The sequence below is a fragment of the Talpa europaea genome (genome assembly GCF_964194135.1).
Source record: "Talpa europaea genome assembly, chromosome: X".
Lineage (NCBI taxonomy): Eukaryota > Metazoa > Chordata > Mammalia > Eulipotyphla > Talpidae > Talpa > Talpa europaea.
The window spans coordinates 6,535,513-6,559,206 of record NC_140081.1 but is presented as its reverse complement, the minus strand read 5'-3'; the positions used below and the strand labels follow the sequence as shown (position 1 = coordinate 6,559,206).

The 23,694-nt window shown below is 43.8% G+C and overlaps 1 protein-coding gene across 1 annotated transcript; it reads left to right on the top strand.

Moving 5' to 3' along the window:
- Positions 1-210: 210 nt before the first annotated feature.
- Positions 211-23,466, top strand: VEGFD (vascular endothelial growth factor D; the record flags this gene model as incomplete). The annotated part of the gene is given in 8 exon segments (XM_084258038.1): positions 211-300; positions 11,341-11,551; positions 15,212-15,402; positions 18,170-18,318; positions 19,444-19,544; positions 22,237-22,432; positions 23,345-23,425; positions 23,427-23,466. Coding segments are annotated over 8 exon segments (1,059 nt in total).
- Between the last annotated feature and the right edge of the window lie 228 nt (positions 23,467-23,694).

The window sequence follows — 23,694 nt, the reverse complement described above, 5'->3', positions numbered from 1 at the left end:
TTTCATCTCTTTCCCCCGTAAGCTTGTGCAAAAACCTACCTTGACTAATTGAAGTCATTTCATTGGATTTTGATCACAACTGATTATTTGTTTTTCCATGTGAAGTCTTGGGGTTTCGAACTTTCCTTCTGGAGAATGCCTTTTAAAACAGTTTGCTCTAGCTACCTGATGTCAGCTGCTTGGTAATCGGTGGATATTAAAATACTCAAAATGTACAGACAATGGGCAGTGGTGAATATTTTCATGATGTCTTATCTGCAGTTGGTGGAGAGCTCCAGTTATGAACATGGACCAGTGAAGGTAGGTGAGCTCAACTTTTAATGCAATGCAGACCTTTTTTATTGTTTTTTTATTTATACAGAGGTCTAACTTTCTCTGCCCTCCCCCATTATTTTTGAGGCAATATAAAAATGCAGAACTCTGACAGTGGGCAGGAGCTAGCCTGTATTGGGGGGTAATGTGGTGTTTCTTAGACTCACTGTGATTCTTAGTGTTTGAAAATACCGTTTTACATTGGGAGGGGGCAGTTTGGAGATGTAATAATGTAATGGAACAGTAGTGAGTATTCTGCTATGTTTTCAGATGTGGAAGTGTCCCCTCAATTGTATATACAGATGGCACAGTGATTTCCTAGTGAAGCGCTGATTTGTTTTTATGATACAGATAACTTTGTAAGCCATTTATTTTCAGGTCATTTGTGAGCAACAAATATTAATTTGCCCTGTAAATGGAAAACTCCGTGCGTTCTGCAAGACATTTTCTATCTGGTGTTCCCAGTGACACATGGCCACCATCTAGAAAATTGTTTTCTCAGGAGTCATTTTGGGGTTTTGCTCCTGGAAATGTGCAAAATTTAACAGCAACCAGATCTTTGGTTCTGCGAGCCAATGTCAGCTCAAGCCCGGTGAATCGAGAGTGATGCTAAAAGCATTTGACTGCCATGCACTGGCCAAGCCTCATTTTATTTAGTTGTATGTATCTCCTAGAAAGTATCCGTATTTTTTCAGCTTTTTATTTTCAACATGATTCCAATAGAATTGTTTTGACTGATGCGATGCAAAATCATTATCGATTTAGAAATTTCTGGCTGTGAACAAACAATCCAATGTGGACTTGAGGTTTCATAGCTGCTGCTAGGACATGCATTTTCAACAGAGGTGAGGTGATGTCGCCCCCAGCAGGGGGATATTGGTCCTTGGGTGTGAAAAAGTATTTTCTCTTGTGCTGAAAGCACAGACACACAATATAGTGCATGCATAGAGGTACAGTGTATCTATATTAAAATTTCATGGAGAAAAACGTTTAAAAATATTGGGGAGAGGGAATGGGGGGGTGATAATTAAAAAGAAGTTGAACACTGGGTAGAGAGTCATCTTGTCCAGGGCCATCTACCCCTCTCAAATTCCAAGTTCCAAATGTGCATGGGGGAGGTCCCTGTCATCCATGCCAATGTCATTGCCACCAGCCTGGAGATTGGGTCTTGGTGTCAGGCAGGCAGAAGGGAATCAAATTTTGAGCCAATGTGATAGGAGGAAAACTTCGACCTGCTTGAAGCAAATACAGCTGTTCAACTTTTTTTTTTATATCCACAAAGCTCAAGAATCCTTTTGATGATCTGGGTTCCTGGCATTATTTTTGCTAGTTTTATTGCATGGAGTTTTTAAATGGTTCAGTTATAGTTTGAAAATGTTGATTTCTTCAATGGTATAAAAGGAGACTAAATTGTTGGGGATAAGTAACATTCCTTAGGTTGTTTGACTCTTTTTGAGAGCTTGGACATGAAGAATTCTTCAGGCGGTGTGAGCACAGTGAGGCTTTAAATATTCCAGATTTACTGCTAATACATACACTTAATGGGGCGCTGGAAGAAAGCAGTTACAGACTCACAACATCACAGACTTTCCTGTGCATGACTTTGGAAGTAGAAACAGGGGGGCATGTGAGGGCCCGTCTGCACAGGAAAGTCCATGATGTGGTGAGTCCAGTGGCCCAATAAGCTTTTGTTAACCTTTCCATCTGGTACAGTCCTTGGCATTTGCAATATTTTCCATTCATTTCTTCTTCATTAGTGACCTTCTGGTTAACTATGTCAAATTACACACTTAGTCACTTTTAACTGGTGGTTGAAGTTTCATTTCACTATAGCATATCACTGGTGCTCTGGATCCAGTGTCTTTCCTACTAAAAAAATGAAGTAGAATTGTGAGTAAACCTTTACTCTAGAGCCTAAGAACTCTAGGGGGAAAAAATAGTATGCAAGCTGAATGTTAAATGAGGTCCGTTATACGGCCCCCTCTGGGGGCTGCATCAGAAAGCCATAAAGACTGAAAATTTAGTATTTAGATGGAGGCATGGAGGCTTCCTCGTAGAACTCAATATAAATAAGATCGGGAACTTGCAGGCACTTTTAGCCTTATGACAGCTGTCTAGAGGAGCACATTTTGAAGCTCATCTCTTTCCTACCAGTCGAGATTGGCAGAGAAGGTGGGAAACAATGTGTAATTGGGAATGTAATTAGGGTGCTTTATGGTGGTGAACTCTCCCTCCACCTGCCCCCACCAGTATTACAGTCTCTACTAAGAAGCTCGGGGCCCTATATAGCCAAGATGCTCTGAGGCCCCCTGCAATGAAAGCCTTTCATTTGAATTTTCCAATATTTGCCTATTCATCTATTTGTTGAGGACCTACTGTGTTTTGGCACTGATCTTGGTGCTGGAAATGCAGTGGGAAATGAGATAATGTTTCAGTTTTCATGGCACTTCATTCCCAGTGTGGAGGTGGAGGCAGGCAGCATGTAGATCCCTGACATGTCTGAGGTGATGAGTACCTTGAAGAAAATCCATGCCCGGCAGGAGAGGAGCGATGGGTCGGGGGAGCTCTCTGGTTCAACTTCATTCATCGCTGTGTAGTGTCTTCAGGAATTAGCCCAGGGCTCTGTGGCGTGGGGCGAGTGGAAGCCAGAGCTGCAGTTGTTGAGCTTGGAGAAGTAGCCAGGCAGCTCATGTGGGGTGTCTGTTCTCCAGACGGACTATCTGCACACTGAAATTTGACTTGTATCCCATTTTCGGGCATCATGAAACATTCTGCTTTTCCTTCCTTTCAGCCTTTAAAAAATGTAAGAAATAATTCTTAACTTGCAGCCCACCCAAAAATAGACAACAGGCTGGATGTGGCCCATGGGTTGTCGTTTGCCAATCCTTCCCTTTCTCCTGACACTCTTTTGTCCTCTTCATAGTATGTGTCAGCAACTGGCAGCTTTTCATTTGCTGTGCGTATAAGTTTATTGCTTTGTTGCCTTCCATTGGAGTGAGAGCTTTTTGAGAACAGGAACTTACCATGATCTTGTTTGCTGTTCCAACCCCCTAATGCCAAGCCTGTAATAGTGGCTGGATCCGGAAAAAAAATAATGATTTGTTGACTGATGGACGAGGTATCTAGGATTTTGAGTTACCTGGGTTATGACCTAGTCTCCAACATCTACTGTCATCATGGGTGGTCTGGATGCATTTTTTCGAGACAGTATAATCATCCTGTGCTATCTTCCCATGGAGACAGCAGGGTTTGGGTGGTCCCAGACCTTGCAGAGGCTATTGGTGAGAAAGAGGAGAGCCGCTGATGTTGACATGGGATCCCCGCGTCTTCTGGAAGACGGCTCAATAGGGGCATATTGTGCTGAGTGCCAGGGCTCGAGACAGACTGAGTGCGGGTCCGTCCCACATGCCTCTCACCCACCTTGCATCAGTGCTAGCAGGGGCAGGGCTCACAGTTATGGGCTCAGGCATAGAAGATTGCGATCAGAAGCACATGTCCAGCCTGCGGCACACCTCATCTCGTAACAGCTTGTCGATCAAAGCTGGTCACGTAGCCTAACACCACTGGGGCTGAGAAAGACTCTTCTCTTGGGGGGCGGGGGTAAGCAGTGATCCTGTTTTCAGTAAGAACCTGATTACCATGCAGGCTCTGGATTTTCTTAGACGTTGGGCTCTGGATCTTTGAGATCAGTGATGATGAGCCTCTAACAGACCTCAGGACTCCATACTCCTGGGTGATTCAGAGCATCCATTTAGAGGGTTTTGCCACTCGATCTCATCCCATACTTACCTGCCACCACATTTCCTAAACCCAGATGCATCAGTGGGAGTGAAGGCAGTTGTCTGGAGTAAAGATTTAACACATGTAAGGGGGATGTAAACATCTCATATGCCAGGCAGTCTGGCTGGGGAGAAAATCACCAACGATCTTCAAATTGGAGGATGTAAAGGACCCAGGCCTCTTAGCCTCCTAGCATCCCCTGACAATATCCAGACAGCTAGACACACGCTCACACAAATGCATGGCCTGCAGGGACACACACACACACTGCCCCTGTGTTTGTAGTTCCTTTCCTCGGTGGAAATTGAATGAAACACCCTGAGTTTCTTAAGTACGTACAGAACTGCGTAAGAAAACAACCCGCTGGTAGCTTGAGCCCCTGCCAGGTTTCTGGATTCAGAGAAGCATGACCAGGCCCTGGCTGGCCCATCACAGTCGCACAGCAACGGTCATCAGCAGCTGTGCATTCCCTCCCTGTCCCCAGTGGGAACACCCTCCGCTGGGTACCATCTGTTCTCAGTAACCCCAGAACCTAATAACAAAGCACAAAGGCTTAAGAAGAGGGGGCTGCGCTTCTTTCAACCATCTATCAAGACATGTAAAGCCTGAGTAGAGACTTGGAAATTGGCCTTTCATCTGAAAAAGACTCTAAGAAATGTCAAAAAAAAAAAAGAAAGAAAAGAAAAGAAAAAAAAAAGTTTGTCCTTGATTTACCCTGGAAAAGATGTTTCTTTGTAATCTTCATTTACTATGGAGTTGCCCCGTCTTGCTCTTCTCAAACTCACCTCTGTAGTTGCTAAGCGATACCAAGGGCCATAAAACAGACAGCTAAGCCCAAGCCAGGACCGGATACCTGCCCCTGTGAAAGAAGAAAGGAAGTGACGTTTCTCAAATACCCTCAGCCTGACCCCTTTCTGCTGAGTCTCCCTCATGTCATCCCCACGTGTGAGGTGTGTGAGGTGACCGGCCATGCCATCCTAGGAAGGTCAATACTTGACCCTCAGTCAAAGAGCTAAGCAGGAGCTCTGCCTGTGTTCCACAGCAGCTTGTTTTGTTTTGTAAGTGATTGCATAGTAGAATCACCACCTTCGCGGTTCTACGGGTGCCACCGTGTGTACAGGTTTGCGTAACTGCCATCCGGATACAGAAGAAGCATCATTGCTGTTGCCCTTGCACAGTGCTCCTCCCTCTCAGGATCTGCAAAGCTCTGATCTGGTCTCCATCGCTGTGGTTTGGGTTTTGTGAGAATGAGCTAAATGAAATGGTACAATCTGGAACCTTGGCGATCCATCCTAGTTGCTGTGAGAACAGGAGTGTATTCTTGTCTTCCTCAGTGGTGCTCCGTGGATGGAGGGGGCACAGTGCACCTCACCCCACACCCACTGACTGTAGGGGAGGGTGGCTCCAGGTCAGTTTTTGTTTTTTGTTTTTATTTTTGGTTTTTTACTATGACAAAGAAAGCGCCTCAAGCATATTTGGTGTAAAGGCTTGCGTGTGAACATAAGTCCTCCTTTGCCAAGGGCCAGTTTCCAGCAGAGGCCTGCTGGATCCTATGGTGAGTGTGTGTTTAACTGCCAGAGGCCCGCATTGCCCCACTTGCAATTGCATTGAAGCCAGTTTTGAACAGCCCACTGCATGCTCTCCCCTGTCCAGGAAGCTTTCAGGAAATCCAGGGAGGCGTTGGGCAAAGCGGACCTCCTTTTCTGTATCTAGAACAGGGGGATTCTTTTGCCTGTTGTTCAACTCTTTCCTTTGCTTTAGTATTTATTTTTCATTCTGTCATTGAAGTCACGTTGGTTTATGCCTAAATACATTCTCAGCCTTCTACTCTGATGTCTGCTTATGCTACATTGTGTTCGCCACCACAAGTCTGGTTCCCACATCTAGAACAGGAAAAGTCTCTCTGATATGTGACTGGAATGGCCAAAGAAAAGCCTTTTTCTTTTTCCAAGTAGCACCGCATTAGACCATCATGCACGTTTCAGGGGCTCGTCATTGAGACAAGCGGGTGCCACATTAAGTCCGCGGCTGCATGTCCAAATCCGTCGTTCATTGTCCTGTCCCAACTCACCCACCCCCCTTCCCTCTCCCGTCTGATAACTACTAATTGATCTTTTAGTCCAAAAGTTTATTTTTGTTTTATTTAGTTCATCTGTTTTCTCTCTGTACCACATGGGAGTGAAAACATACGGCGTCCCTCTCCATCTGGCTTATTTCACTAAGGCTCATCCACTCTAGCTCCCTCCACGTCGTGGGAGGACTTCATATTTTTTTTTTTTTTAGTAGCTGAGAAGAATTCCGTTGTGTATATATGCCACATCTTTTATCCCAAGAAAAGCCTGTGCGGTTCTCTGCAGAAAGTAGAGAGTCCCAGCTCAGCAATTCCAGAGCCCAGTTCTGAACGTAGCCGATGCCCCAAGCTGCGATCCTTTTATGTTCCATGTTTCTGTCCTTATTTCTATTTCCCTTCAGCGGTTGCACAGGCTGGCTTGTGAAAGGGCTGTTCTTTACACTTCCCTGGTGAACCATGGTAGGTGACAGCAGCACTGACTCTTTTTCGTTCTGTTGTGAGGAAGGGCTGCTGTTGGCCTGTTGGGAGTTTTGAGTAGCGTTTCTTCAGTCGCTTCGACCTCTTCATGCTGTGAAGCTTGCAAAACAGCCTTGTTGCTCTTTAGTCTTGCAAAAGTGATGCCAGGTGGGAAACTGGCCCACAAACAACGATCAGGTGACTCGAGTCAGGAACAGGCTTCGAATAGAAATATTTGAATCCAGGGTATAATTCTGTCAGAATGCTTAGTCCGGATCTATCCCCCCAGACTCCCCAAGGTGTAATTCAAAGGGGCTTAAAGCGTGAGCTGCTCAGCGTGCGTCTGCTGTCTGTTGCTCCCTGGTGGACTTGCCTGTAGCTCGGGCCAACTAGCCGCGTCCCCCAACTGAGTAGTTCAATTCCGATCATTTGGGAAGATCTTTATCTTTTTAGATTTACAGAAAACTTGCGAAGAGGGTATAGAGAAGTCCTGTCTAGCTCTCACCCAGTTTCCCCTAAGACTAGCAAACACTCGAGAATTTTTTAAAAAGCCTCATGGCAAAGCTGTGGCCCAGACCCATAAATCGAGAATCTCTGAGGATGAGAACCTTGGTATCTCTTTGAAGCTTCTTCCCAGGTAAGTTCAAAGAAGGCGAGGCGGAGAACGTCTGCTACAGGTGCTTCCTTCTCCAAGTGGGCTTCCCAGCCGACAGCAGCCCGCCAGTGTCTGGGGGCTTGTTGGGAATGCAGCCTCCTAGGTCTCACCCCAAACCGTTCGCATCAGAATCTGCTTAACAAGATCACCAGGGAATCAGTACACATACTAAGTTTTGAGAAGCAGTGCTCCATACAAAAGGCTAAATAGACCCCACAAACCTGGGCCCAGTTGCTATCTGTGAAATGCCTGAATGCATAAGTTTCTTCATCAGACATGTATTAAATGCTTATTATGTGAAAACATGAACTAGACATGTATTTTACCCTCAAGGAGAGCTCAGCCTCGTAAGGGAAGTGCAATACATTCATAAATAATACAGGCAAGGTAGGGACCCCGTAGAACACTTGATGGAAGAAGTAGCATTTGGTTTGGATCAGGTAGGGGGACACCAGGAGGAAGATCCTTCAAAGGTAAGTGATGCAGTTTGAATAAATGAATAATTTCAGGGCTAAATGTTCTACAGCTTCTCATGAATCAGCTTGTATATGCACAGATTTAACAAATACTTACATAACTCTTACTATTGTGTTGTGAATAAGACATATCATTATTGCTCCAGTGGGGAAGACAGGCACTGAGCAAGGAATGACAGTGTCCATGGTGGTCAGCGCTGGAAAGGGAAGGATGGGGTGCTAGGGACCCCTGTGACAGAGCCCCTCAGCCTCGGCAGTGGTGGGAGCGGTGGGGGAGGTTTCCCTGAGAAGGTAACACCTAGCTAAGAAAGCTTTAACTAGACAGTTCTGAGGCCAAAGGGAAAAGAAATGAACGGAAGAACGAGCCAGTGAAATGGGGTCCACTGATATTCCAGCTCTCCAGTGCTTTCCATGGCCTCCTGCGTCAGCTACACGTAGCGTGGTCTGCAAGTTTCTGATCCTTCCTCTTTTTTGTTTTCAACAGCTCTCTTGTTACACAATGTACATACTCTAAAATGTACCTAGTACCTAGTCATGTTTTAAAGGAATCCAGTGATTGCAAGTCCATTCTCTAAGTCTTGCAGCCGGCGCGCCTCTTACCACCGCCCCTCGTGCCTGTTTACAATTCCCCCTCATTCTGTTTCCCAGCCCCACACAGCCAAGAATCTATTTCCTGTTTCTTGGGTGACACCTAGGAGGACAATTGGTTGAGCTTATGGCTAATTTATGTTTTAACTCTTTCGAGAACTTCTGAACTCTTTTCCATGGTGACAGGGCCCTTCCCAGCAATGAAGGAGAGTCCCCGTTGTTCTGGATCCCCAACGACACGTGGGATGGTCAGTCTTTCTGATGACAGCCCTGCGCTGGATGTGGAGTGGCACCTCACCGTACTAACCGCTATTCCTAATCTGATTCGTCAGTCCCCCCACTTTTAAAACCTGCTCTGTGGCCAACCTAAATGAACCTCTGAAGTTTTCTTAAGCGTAGCTCTTTGAGACCCCCAAGTCATGTCTCTGTTCATTCTTTGAATGTGTTACCTGATTAGATATTTTGTGGGGAGAAGGGAGAAGGGATGAAAACTTAGAGTTCGGATAAGTAGGACCCAGAGGGCTTTGATTTCCCTACCACGTGGAACCTGCCAGGTCTCTCCTACAAACCCGCCACCGTATCTTTCCAGACAGCTTCCTTCCCATCTTAGTCACCCTTGGCCTATATTACTGCCTGAACCTGACATCTGGACATGCTCTTGCTTCCTTGGGGGAGAATGCCATGAGAACGTAGACGTTAACAAAGGAACGGGGACTTCCCTTTGTATCATGCTGCAGAAAGCAGCGTGCATTCAAATAATAGTAAAATTTTGCAAAGGCTTTAAAAAAACCCACATGATCCAGAATTTGGCTTGCAGTGACCAACAAATTAAGAGGATTCATTATTTAGGAGTGAAAATGCTAACAGACTAGGTTAATTACAAAAAAATAGATCCTGGTGTAATAAAAAGCAGCTTACCCTGCTTCGTTTCCTTCCTCTTGCTAATTATTCTAGTTGATTAGTACCTCCATCAGACATCAGGAGGACATTATGAGCAACATGTTTGGCAAAGGTTTGGTGTAGTTTAAGCCATTGAATCCAATGGTTTAAATATGGATTGGGGACTATATTTATACTTTTCAATTTTAATCTTTGTCTTGCCTAAGCAGATATATATATATATATAAAATTAACACAAAGTTATATATATATATATAGTTATTATATATATATAATTAATATAAAGTTAATTATACAAAAACCAACCAGTGCAGCAGACCTATTGGGAATAAACTGCCATTCTTGACCCTGTGTGAACAAACACCCTGAGGAGTTGTCAAGTTTCTGCTTATGTTGAATTATACTACTTCTGCTTGTAATAGCAAAAGGACTGTTTGCAATGTCCTAGTTATTTCTTTCACACTAGCTTTTAAATTTTGAGACTTACAGTTTGCGTAAATAGCCGAGGACTTGAGTAAACACTGCATTCTTGATGATGATGTAAGTCGGATGCACCATTCCATGGCTTTACTTCCACCTAGAGACTTGGTATTTTCTCCTGAATTCTCATAACTGAATAGTTTAAAAATATTTCTGAGCTTGAATGGAAACTTGTAGAACTCTGAAGTTCTGTACAATTTGTACTGGAATCCAGAATTCCAACATCAAATTGTCAGTACATCAGTCTGTACTCAAGGATGGCATCAAATAAAAATCTTTGATTGGCCAAGTCATTTTTTCTCATAGAAAATTTTGTCAGCCACTTTTATCAGCCAATACAGCTGTGTAACTGAAAAGCAAATTTTTCATGTAAATCCTAGTAATGTATTTTATAGGGGAAAAAAAATCATGTCTTTGAAGTAGTAAACAGATCAAAAAGAGGGCTGGAAGTCAGAAAATTTGGGTTATCGGGCTTATATATATATATATCGGGCTATATATATAAGCCCGATAACCCAAATTTTATATATATATATATATATATATATATAAAATCATCCTTCATTTTTGTACAATGTATGTTTTCCCGTGAAATTCCCGCCACCAAGTCACCTGTGCACCATCACCATAGTCCCTTGTGCTCTTCCCACCCCTGTCTTGATCCTTCTCCTTCCTCCTCCCCCACAGAATGTCTCTGGTCTCTGGTTGCCTGTTGATTTTAATTTTTACTTTATTATAGTTTTTTTCCCCTGATCCCTTTTTTGGTTCCTCTACATTCCTTCTATAAGTGAAACCATCCGATATTTTTATTGTTCTTGTGTGACTAGACATTATGGATCAGCTTCTCGGACAAATAGCATTGCTAGAAACAATTATCCTTGGCTGGAGTCATGACACTAATATGATAAAAAATTGTTTCCTGTGGGTGCTGTAACAATTGACCCCAAACCGGGTGACTTAACACAATAGAAATGTATTCATTCTGTCACAGTTCTGGAATCCAGAATTCCAACATCAAATTGTCAGCAGGGCTGTGGCCCCTCTAAAATCTTCTGGCGGGGAGAGAATCCTTCCTTGTCTCTTCCAGCTGCTGGGGGCTCCAGGCGGTCCTGGCTGGTGGCTGCATTACTTTAATCTCTGCCTCTGCGTTCCCAAGACCTCCCATGCGTCTGAGTTTTGGCCTCTTCTGTCTCTTATAAAAACACGTTTATATTTAGGGTCCGCCTGGATCATCAGGGTGCTCTCTTCCCAGGATCCTTAACTCTATTATATCTGCAAAGTTTCTTTTGTCAAATAGTCACAGTCACAAGTTTGGGAGGGGGATGGGGTGGGGGATGTGGATGTGACCTTTTGAAGTCCACCATTCAACTTGCTGTATTTTTTAAATTTTCTGAGAACCTAGGGGGAATAAGTAATTCCTTTGACTCTTTCATAATTGAGCAGAATGTGAATCAAAAATACTGGCAGAGTCCATTTTCCCTAGTTTCTAGTATATATTTGCATATTATCTCTAATTTCTTTGCTGCCCTGTTTGCATGTGTGTTTGCAATGGAGGTCAGCAATACAAACTAACACTTTGGGATGTTGCTTTTAAGCCAACACTTTGATTTGTTGGTTTGCAGCGGGCCTCTCGGTCCATGTTGGAACATTCCGAAGAACAGATCCGGGCGGCTTCTGGTTTGGAGGAACTGCTGCGAATCACCCATTTTGATGATTGGAAGCTGTGGCGATGCCGACTGAAGCTCAAAAGTTTTCCCAGCGCGGACTCTCGCTCAGCGTCCCACCGGTCCACCAGGTTTGCGGCAACTTTCTATGACGTGGAAACACTCAAAGGTAGGTACGTGCGCGCGCATGGCCGATTCTCGCTCTCTATCAGATAGTGACACATGCACCAGCTTCTTCCAAAAGCTTGAGTAGAGCATGCACGTGTCAGGGAGCCCCAAAGCGGGTCTTTGACGTCATGACTTTGGTATCAGTGGAGACTCCCCGTTTGCCATGTATACTCCCCAGAGAGATATACGCAATATTTTTGAGATCAAAAGCCAACACAAAAGAATGCTTCGGGAGTGAGAATGATCTTTAAGTCAGAGATGTGAAGGCAAAGAGTGTTCTTAATAGAAAAAGAAATCACTGAGCCTACATAAGGAAATAAAACGACCCGGGAATTCCTAAGCAAGGAGCATCCAAAAGGCATAGCTTGTTTATTTCTTCAAAATTCTGATGTTTAGTAAAAATGAAAAGTAGATGTTGGAAGTTGAGTTGCAATAATGCCTACTGCTATTACAGGAGGATACTAGAGGGGGGAATTTTCTAGACAAAAGAATCCAAACCCCAGACTAGAAAGTAACATCATTTGAAATAAAGGAAATGACTGCACCTCACAAAGGGATGGCAACTCTTCTTTTTATATATATATTTAAAGAGCAAGTTTATTAGGAGAGGGACAGAAAAGTAAAGTACAATTGCATAGACACAAGCAGGCAGGAAGAGCTGCCTCTTTTTAAGACCACTGTGTACTGAGCCATGGGCAGCGGCGTGGTTGCCAGATTAAGTTGTGTGCCCCCCCCCACCATTTGGCATCACACTTTTTGGGGTAAGATTTATTTTATTTATGCATACAAAACCTGAGGTGTAGGCCAGAGGTGCGGAGGATGAGAGGATTCACCAGAGACAGAGTGGGGAAACACAACAGGATTGACTGAAATACACTGCTGAGGGGAGCAGCGGGGAGACAGGAGAGGTCTGCTGCGCCATGTGGGTAGCTCCCTGGCTGGGAATCGAACTCGTGCTGCAGAGGCTGCAGACAGCTTCATAGTGCTGCGTCTTAACCCCTTGCACCACCAGGGAAACCCTAAGTCCTTTTTTTTTCATATAATGTGCCTCTGGTTTGTTTTTGTTTGTCCTATTCTCTGTTGGTGTGGTTCATGACCATCTTCTAAGATCTAAACTGTCACTCTGTATTCAAAGACTTCAGGTTCCCTTTTTCTAGTTTCTAGCCCTGAAGGAATAGGTTTCCTTAGTCCCATTGCTAAAAGCCAACTCCCGGGCAAAAATAAAATAAGTTACTAAACTGGAAGCTGGAAATAATCAAATCCATGTGTCACACCAGTTATAATTTCTGTCAACCCTCCCTGAGGCGCAGCAGCCCTGCAGGGCAGTGGGAAAGAGGAGCTGGATTATGAAACTTCAGTCAGTGCCACTGGTCATAGTTCACGGAATTTGGATTAAAATCTTATGCTGCGACTTTAAAAGCTTAATTTTATTTTAAAAAGCTTAAATATTTAAGCTGAATTTTAAACAAGGAATATTTTCATAAGTTGATTGCTTGTTTTTTGCAAGGATTCATGATTCACATATGGAATTAAAAACACCCATATTAATGCCTAGTTGGGTAATTTATCTCTCGTGTTTACAGCCTTCTGGCGCTTCATATAAATATTCATCATTGGGAGTATAAAAATGGTTTCTTAGGATAAAAGATTTTATTATGAAAAAACAAAGTTGAGGCACGTTGTGTAGCATGGTGCATTTCTCAGGGGGCCAAAAATCATGCATACTGTGTTTTTGGTGATTGAAGAAGCAACATGTGAAGAAAACTGGGACGGGGAGGAGGGGAGACAGACATGGAAAAGATGTTTTAAGGGGAAAGTTTAGACAGCAGGGACAGATCTCCAACAATGTGTTATGTCTGTATACTTCAGATGGGAGTTCTCGCTATCCCTTCTGCTTGAACATGTTCACATGTAAGGAAATTCAGAATGACCTGGGGAGACACCGGTAAAATTTTTTTTTTAAAGATTTATTTTTATTTATTTATTTATTCATTTATTTATTTATACAAGCACTGGGTACAGTCAGAAGCGCGGGAGGGTGAGAGAATTCACCAGAGCCAGAGCGGGGAGCAGAGCAGGCAGAGGGACCGAAGTACACTGCTGAGGGGAGCAGCGGGCGGCAGGAGAGGTCTGCGCGCCATGTGGGACCCTCCTCTGGTGGCCGGGGAGCAGCCGGGGATCGAACCGGCGCTGCAGAGGCCGCAGGCAGCTTCGCAACCCAGCGCTCAACCGCTACGCCACCGGGGAGGCCCACCAGTAAAAATTTTTGAAGTTGGGTGAGAAATGGAGAAGAGTTTATGTATTGTTACAAAACATGTTACCCCTAAACTTAGCTGTTTAATACAACATGTTTTCTCTCACCATTTCTGTGGTCAGAAATGCAGATCTGGCATAGATGGGGGTCTCTCCTTTAGGGTCTCTCTCTAGAGTAACTTACCTAGAGGCTGCAGTCACGGGGTTGGCACTGCCTCCAGCTTCACTTGGGGCAGGACATGTTCCAAGTTCATTCAGTGGCTTTTGCCAAAACTCAGTTCCTCACAGGCCACTGTGGGCCTTTCCAACACACAGCTCGCTTCACCCATGCCTATAAGCCCAGAAGGCAAGAGAAAGAGCCCACCAGAGGCTTCGAGCAAGATGAGTGTCACAGTCTTTCTCAACCTAGTCACAAAAGAGACGTTCCATTATTTTTGATATATTGTCTTCATAAGAAGCGAGTCGCACGATCTAGCCCCCCCCCCACACACACACAGAAGACAAGTCTCCATGATGGCGAGAAACCCAGGAGGCGGGCATCATAGGTGGTCAGTATAGAAACTACCTGCCACAAGACGTTTCCACCACCCTCACCAACGGGTAATAAAGCCTGCAGTTCCATGGCAAGCTAAAAGGACATCTGTAAGGGTTGTCTTTCTCATAAAATTGAATCATTTCCCAAAAACATCTGTAGAAAGGCTATGCAACATCAAGTATCAGTGTCAACATCTAATTTAAAAAAAAAATTAACTGTGAGAGAAAAACAAGTACTCTTTTACAAGAATGCATGTCTTACTCCCAGAGGTTTGTCTCTTTTTCTTGTTTCCCTTGACTTAGCTAGAAAGGCCAGGATATCTTTCCTTCCATGCAAGCGAACAGGCTTCTTCCAGCGTTTTACGTAAACGCCGGTATCGGGCGCTTGCAAGTGAGAAAACTCTCCCTCGAGGAAAGATGGGTTCCACTTAAATTTCCATTCACGTGTTTGCTAGGTTCGGGTCCTACTGTAGTTACTTGGGCAACCAACAGAAAGGGGTCTCCGAAGGATGCTAAAACCTACCCACCCCTGCTCCAGGTAGCAGCGCTCTCCAGCTCTGTCCAGAAATTGCTTAGAAAGCAGCACGTTATTGCTGGACCTGCTCCCTGGTACTCCCTCATCCATCAGCTTCTCCGGATGTGCCCAGAGGAAAAGAACATTATTAAATCCTACAATAGGTTGTATATTGTATTGCGTAAATAGGAAGGGATGCAAGTTCGGGTTTTAATTTTTCTAAAGTAGTATTTGCTGGAACAAATGACCCAAACATCCAGGCAGTCAAATCTGCCAGCGCGAGGAGCAGATACCGGGTTCGGCATGAGCGGGCCCCTGTGGGGCGTCAGGGCTCTTTCACCTGCAGCCGCCTCTCTGCAGTGATAGACGAGGAATGGCAGAGAACCCAGTGCAGCCCCCGGGAGACGTGCGTGGAGGTGGCCAGCGAGCTGGGAAGAAGCACCAACAAGTTCTTCAAGCCGCCCTGCGTGAGCGTGTTCCGCTGCGGCGGCTGCTGCAACGACGAGAGCCTCGTCTGTGTGAACACCAGCACCTCCTACGTGTCCAAACAGGTAGGCGGCCGGCGGGCCCTCTCCGAGGCCCGGGCGATGGCCGTGATGACAGCTCCCTCTCAGCTTGCTGCCGAGCCCTGTGCCCAGTGCTTTCTGGGGATTACTTCACGGGACCCTGAAACGAGCTCCCGGGACATCTTCTCATCCTGCTGGGGCGGGGGGGGGGCAACCATAGATGAGGACACTGAGGTAACTCGTGAGACTCAGACCCAGATCTGTGGGACTCCGGAGTCTGACCTCTCCTCAGTTACTGCCTCTCTGATGCTGTCATGTCAAGAATTAGAAAGTCAAGTGGAAGTTGCTAGAACAGATAAAAAAGATGAAGACATCCCACTGTCTTGTATATTCTAGGTTCTGGGTTGCTCGAATGGAGGGAGGGAGAATCATCGTTCAGTGAACAGGTGAGGACAGGGTGAAGGGAAGGAGGAAGTGCTGGTGGCCTCCCAGAAGCGAGGGGTGGGGACCCAGACAGCGGGGAGAGGGCTGCTCACTGGCTGGCAGTGGGCAGGTAGAGAGTGTGGGAGCCAAGAGTACCTAGTGCTGCAGACGCGGGGGCCAGCATCCTGCCACAGCCAGGTGGGCGAGGCAGGCGAGGGCGGCAGGGGAGCTGGCGAAGAACACCCAGCATCACACCAGAAGTCCTTTGGAAATAATCCTCGGGTCCCATGCAAAAGACAAGTCTTCTTGCTGCATTTTGTAATATCCTTTTGCTCAGTGGATGAGTTTTCCTCTCTACCGCTACCATATTGTAGTCACGTGTAATCAGTGTTGCGTGAGAGAGTGGTGATAACAAACTTAGGAAAACAGCTGAGAAAGCTCTAAGTCTAACTACATTCATTCCACTTGGATCTCTGTTGCCAATTCCTCCTGCACGTTGTCATACTTAATTGTCACATTTACTGTTACAATCTACAATCTACAATCTCATGACTGTGAGAGAGGTCGTATAACGCAAAGACATATTCACCACATATATGCACATTAGGTAGTTATCTCAATTGGGCGAGAAAAATGGAATGCTGATTTGTTCAGTACTAGGTAAAGTTATCCTTAATTTTGTTCCCTTGCACACCCTAAAATACTGAAGCTGGAGGTTCTTTCTCTGAATCCTCTCAGAAAGTCTTGGAACTTGTGAAATTACTGACCAATTAAGGAAAAAAAAGCATACATATGGCTAGGCATCAACTGTTAATGGAAACAAAGCTTGCATAATATAAGAGGCTTTCGTTAATGACCATGTTATTCTTTAGAGCACAGCTGAAAAATTTCGCAAGAAGTTGATGCAAAGTAAACACTCTAAAAACACTGTCTCCCTCAGACCCACGGAGGTTCCATTTCATCTCCAAAGGTCAGAATAAACACGACTTTAATGGATTATTTCCACTTAACAGATAGCTGTGCTTTATTTTGACTGGGGTACCCAATGAATGATTCGTTTTGAAGAATGTACTTAAGTGTACAGCAGTTTTTCTTTCCAAATATGCATATTTGGACATTTCAATAGTTTTTAAAGAACCACCCCTCATCCCAAAGTTATCGACTGGTCTATGAAACACCTGTTAGAAACAAAGTGAAGGCTGTAGTAAGGATGACCTGGGATGGTGATTTGAATGGGCAGCAATTAAAATCAAGTTCAAATTCATTCATAAATCATAGAACCGTTCTAGAACAAGGTAATGGACATTTCTCTCATTTCTACTTGCCAAGACCCACCTTGTTTCTTTGGGTCAAAGCAGTTTCATTTCCAAAAGTCATGAGGCATCTGAAGAGCATCACCTGTCTGTAGAGTAGATTACCTGAGTCCAAACCCCTACTCTTCCCATCAGTACTTATCTGGACTTAGGCGCGTTATATGACCTCTCTCTGTGTGTTTCTTCACCTGGAGAGTAGGGGTGGGGTGGATAAAAAGTCCTCCCATAATGTGATTATAAGGGATACATGAATTAATTTTCAAAGTGCTTACAACAGGGCCTGGCATATACACACAGAGAATGTGATCCTCACGTTAGTGATCATTATTTGTCCAGGCACAATGATCTTGCAACTGTTAGCTATTACTGTGTAATGTTGCTTAATAAACACTCTAATTCCAGTGGTTTCAAACAACAATGACTTATTCTCATGTTTCTGAGGTTCAGTTAGTTTAAAGTGGACTCAGTTGGACTACTTGGCCTACAGATTGAGTCCAGATCTGTTCCCTGTGTCTCCCCAAGACCAGCACGCCTGCCAGATCCACGTTTTCTCATGGCCACTGCACCCATGTGGGTAAACAAGCCCCCCACAGCAGCAGCATTGAAGTGGTACTGTGTCCTGTCCAAGTCACACAGCCAGATCCAGTCAAGGAACAGGAAACTGTGTTCCTTCAATGGAGATGGTGTGGGAAGGGTTCAACAAATAGTTCTGAACAATATCCCATTCACTGTGGTGTCAAAGGAACGCATAGTCCTACTTTCATTTAATCCTTAAATCTGGCACTCAAATTTAGAGAACAGAGGCCAACACCACCATTTGACAAGGGTGCTGGTGATACCAAAAAGTGAAGAGATTTGACCAAAGTTAAATACTTAGTAAAGTTTTTAAACCAAACTCTCCTGAGTCCCAGCCCAATCTTCTTTCCATCATGCCAGCTCTTACCCTTATTAGTTCTAATGTCTGTGGGCCGCTTTGGTAGGCACCACCATGAAAGGATAATGGTAAAAATGTAGACTATAGAAATTATTTTTTTTTAGAAATGTTTATGTATTATGGTTTTCTTTCCTTCCTCCAGCTCTTTGAGATATCCGTGCCTTTGACATCAGTCCCTGAATTAGTGCCTGTTAAGGTCGCCAACCATACAGGCTGTAAGTGTTTGCCAACAGCTCCCCGCCATCCATACTCAATTATCAGAAGATCCATCCAGATTCCAGAAGAAGATCTGTAAGCATTTCTTGTATTCGATTAAGCTGCTTCTTGCCTTTGCTAAAGCTATGTGTGAAGACTTTATTACCATAGAGTTATCACTTCCTCATTAAGTTTTTTCACCTTTTACCGTCTAACCAGATCTACTAGTAATAACTTTGGCGAAAATATTATTTTTATTAAGTCTTAGTGGTAAACTGTGGGACGACCAATGGTTATAAACTCAATGTGTGCACATGTTGACACCTTTGTTCTTAGCACACGTGGACTAACACTGGAAAACTGCTCCGGCCTTAAATAAAACTTGTGTCAGGCTATTAGACATTTAAGTCTGAAGTTGGCGGGGGGTGGGGGGGGCTAGGGACGATTCCTGGGGTCACTGGCTAAACCATCTGTATTTGAACTTGACAGCTTTCCACCCTTCCTCTTACGATTACCAAATGGGAAATTGTATTTTGAATTAAAATGACTTAAACTTAATTTGACTTTGAGAGTATTTTGTGTTTCTTGATGTGACATATGATGGTAGCTTGCAGCGGTCTGAAATCAAGGCAAGAATCATTGGCTTGAAAAAAAATCTAGTATAGAGAAACCAACGAATCTGGCAATTACAAACACTACCTGAAAACATCAGGTGACTACATTGGATACTGAGATCTGGCAAGAATAACGCAAGCAAGGCAGAGCGTGGTGGTGATATGTTAGCGAACACTGACCCAGGAGGACAGTTCTTCCTCTTTCAAGTAGTAGAGGAAGCTCCTAGAAAAGGAACATTTATCCTTAGGATATTCCTGTGTCCTGGCCAATGTTCTTATCTCCATTTTAAAGAGGATAATGCTTAGCAACTAAGTTAGAACAATATTTACTTTGGGTAACTAAGCTCTGTTAACAGCCAGTTTGCATAGTCTTAACACCAATCTTCTTCAAAAGATTGTAACTTTCCACAATGACAGCTCAGTTTCCAAATAGAATATTTGTAATTACGGAACTACTAATAACATGCAGTTCAAAGATATGAATTAAGTTCCTTACAATCTTAACTATTCTCCACTCAGAAATGTAGTCAACATTTTAAAAAATTGTTCTGGTGGTTGGATTACCCTTGAAAGTCTTCAAATCTGGTTTATTGTTTTCTTTTCCTAGCTGTTCCCATGCCAAGAAACTCTGTCCTATTGACATGCTCTGGGATAACAGTATATGTAAATGTGTCTTACAGGAGGAGAACCCCCTCGCTGGAATGGAAGGTAATGATCACAGTAGTGAAACAGTAATAGTAATAATAAAAATCACAATGACAAACTAGCACTGATTGAGTGCTTACTGTGACCAGGCAGCGCCATAAGCCTTTTGTATGTGCTAAGTAGTCAATCCTCACAACAATCCGAGTGAGCACATTTGACTTAGCAAATCCAAGTCCAATATTCAGTTGCATCTTGTCAGATCCATATCGTTGCTCTAAACTGTTTAAACAAACAATAAAACAAAGGAAACAAGGAGAGAGGGACAAGGATGGATGAGGGGGTGGTCCTTGTTCTATATTGTAAATTCCTCAAGATAGCTATGACTTCAAGAATTTGCTTTGAAAAATCCCATCGGTTTATGGATAAAAAAGATAAATGGAACAAGGCTGAAAACAAAACACACTGATACCATGCCGTCAACTGCCCTAAGGTTGAAATTGACGTAGAATATTTCAGGGTGTCACCCTTAACTGGTTGCTGCGTGAATCAGTTTTGCTACATCCAGTCTCTCTTACTTTAACTTGCCCTTGAGGATGTGTGACCAGCCTCTGCCAAGTACACTGAATGAAATTCACTGAACCCCTAGTGTTTCCTAAACCATCCTGTCCAAGAACACAGTTGGTCCTGCCTGAATGGTTCTGAGTGAATCTCTGCTGCCACCTAGTGATCCATGCAAATCCTTTAAGCGCTCCTTACCTACCAAACTATTCTCTTGCCCCAAAGTGACGTCTGTCTCCCTGGCATATGACAAAGCTTCCCATTTTCCTCTTCACACAACTCAGAATGGCATCTCCTCGGATCTAGCCTTCCAACACCCATTTCACCTGGTCCCTCAAAGATCATGAACCCAAAACTATCAGATTGGATGACATGAGAGTGCCGTTTTGTTACGTCATTAACAATTAGATATGGCAAGAATAGATGACTCGACCCAATGTCTTAGGGTCCTGGAGCAGGCTGTGTATGGGAACTCTGAAGATTCCCATCCAGTGTGTATTTTATGTCAGAATGAGACCTGGTCTCTAATCTTCAGGATTTTTACTCAATGGAGGAAACATAGAAATAACCAGAAATATGTAAGCAATGCAAGAAAGGACAGTGTAGAAATAGGCACAGAATAAGGGCACTTAGCAAACTCTCAGGAGTTGGGGAAATAGCAGGGGAAGGATGACTAGCAGAGAAAAGGACAAGGCCAAAGGCATGGAGTTGAGAGACCCTGGCTTATCAGGGGAGCAGAAAGAACCATAATTTGGTATGAGCCATGCAATATATGAGGGAAAGAGATAGAAGAGGAGTCGGGGAGGTTAGTAGGGTCCAGTCAGGGAGCATCTTGGATATCCTAGTGGGAAAATTGGCTTTTATTGTGAAAGAGGGGATCCTTTTAAGGTACTTGAAGTAGTAGAGATGTGATTTGCATTGATAATGGATCAGAGGAGTAAAACTGTGGTGGCCAAGGTAAGTGACAGCCACACACACACACAATTACACACACAATACAAGGTACTGAGTAAATTGGAGCAGTGACAATGGTGATGGGAAGAAAGAACACAGTCAGGGAGGCCGGCATGGGTTGACTTGGTGATTAGAATCAATATGGCAAGTGAGTCAAGAGTGATTGCCTAGGGCCTCCCCAGTGGCGCAGCGGTTGAGCGCTGGGTTGCGAAGCTGCCCGCGGCCACTGTGGTGCTGGTTCGATCCCCGGCTGTTCCCCGGCCACCGGAGGAGGGTCCCACATGGCGCGCAGACCTCTCCTGCCGCCCGATGCTCCTCTCAGCAGTGTCCTTCGGTCCTTCTGCCTGCTCTGCTCCCCGCTCTGGCTCTGGTGAATTCTCTCACCCTCCCGCGCTTCTGACTGTACCCAGTACATGTATAAACCAAACAAATAAATAAATAAATAAATAAGACATGCCTCTAGAAAATTTAAAAAAAAAAAAAGAGTGATTGCCTAAATGAGGCAAATGGGAGAGAAGCCAGTTTGGAGAAGAAACTAAATATGCACTTTCCTCCAAAACCTTCTAGCAAAGATGCTAAGGTGACATAGTCAAGTTCTTCTGAAATTTCTATCTCTTCCATTTTTTTGCAATGAATTTCAATTTGATCAGAAGTGGATGTGGAGTAAGAGTTATCCAATAATTTGGTACACTTCCTGGAAGTATCTGCTACCTCAGTATATCAAAAACTTCTCAGACCCTCCTCTCTCAGCTAAATATATCTTCCAGCAGATGAATTAAAATTCAAGGTCATTGTTGTATGTCTTGTTGTGATCTGCAATGAGAAAATGCACCACTGTCTAGAAGGTATGAGGGGTATCCCAACAATGCCATCATTTCTGTTCCATTCTCCTCTCAATCCCCGCTAACAACTGGGAAGGACTAAATTCACAATCCTTATACCGCCTGTATTTTATGATGAATACTTGGTTGTGAACGTTTGCATTCCTAACAAGTCACCAACTGAAGACTCTCTTTAAAAATCTTATAAAAATATTCAATTTATAACATTTTTATCACAAACATGAGCATATGTGAATTCTGTTTGTATTGTGAACCTCCGTCACCCTCTTAAAATATTAGGAGCAGAGATCTATAGGAAAGAATCTTAAATGAATCCAAATTATTCTAGAATGATGTGAACTTTGGCGGTCCCATTCTCCACGCTATTGCTGTTCCACCAACCCTCGTCTGCTTCTCTTTAGACCCCCCTCATCTCCAGGAACTGGGTCTATGTGGGCCTCACATGAAGTTCGATGAAGATCGTTGTGAGTGCATCTGTAAAACACCGTGTCCCCAAGATCTCATCCAGCACCCAGAAAACTGCAGTTGCATTGAGTGCAGAGAAAGTCTGGAGAGCTGCTGCCAAAAGCACAAGATCTTTCACCCAGATACGTGCAGGTGAATGGTGTTTTGTGTTCATTTTTACTGGATCCATTGGCATTTCATGTCAGTGTCATTTTGATTCAACACGATCCCTTTTTGATTCAATGTGATCCCTTATTAAGCTGTATTTTTGAGTGTCCAAGCTGTATCTGATGGTAAAACAGATGAATGAAGAACCAAAGAATAAAGGAGTCTCTATAGAGTGATGATAAATTGTGAGATCAAGAAAATCCTTATAATTTTGAAATACCTTATGATTTCACTCACATGTGGAATATAAAGAAACAAAGCAAGCAAACACACAAAACAAAAGCCTCTTAGATAAAACAGATTGGTGGTTACCAGAGGGGAAGGGCATTCAGATGGGGTGAAATGGATAAAGGGGGTCAGTTGTAGGGTGTTGGATAGAAACTAGACTTTTGGTGGTGAGCATGGTTTAACCTACACATATGTCCAATTATAATGTGGCACACCTGAAACTTACATAATGTTATAAATCAATGTTACCTAAATAAAAATTTATTTTAAAAAGCAAAACCTGATTGTTATTTGTTGGTTTATAGATCTTAAGCAAAAAACTAAATTGATCAGATTTAAACAATGATTGAGGGTGAGGTTCAAATCGGCAAAAGACTGGCTTCATCTCTCACTCCACGTGTCCCTGTTTGTCTGTTTTTTTCTTTGAAGAAGGTGATGTCACGGATTCATATAACAAGAAATTCATGGATGAATAGAACACTTGGTGCTTACTGATCAGACTTGAATAGATTTTGAGTCCATGTGGGAAAATTATTCAGGAATTTGTATTGACACTTAAAATATACATCTGGAAGTTTTGCTCTAAAAACTTAATGGAATCAGAGCAGAATCAAGCCTTTGAATGTAGTCCTTGATTCGGAATCCTCGTGTTATTTTCTTTTGCCACAGCTGCGAGGACAGATGCCCCTTTCACACCAGAACGTGTGCCAATGGAAAACCTGCATGTGCAAAGCACTGCCGATTTCCAGACAAGGGCTGCCCTTGGGCTCCGGGGTCGAGAAAATCCTTGACCCAGCTTTGCTCCCAGTGCCCCCTCACTGTCATTTTAAACAGAGTGCTGCTTTGCCAAGTTGCTGTCACTGTTTTTCTCCAGGTGTTAGAAAAAAATTCATTTTACATCGTCTCACAGTAAATCCAGACCCACCTTCTTTTAAATACCCACTGAGGATTCCCTGGTTCACTGACAGATGTCTTGTCACTGAGTCTACAGCCGAGGAACGCAGAGGAGGGGGCCTGGG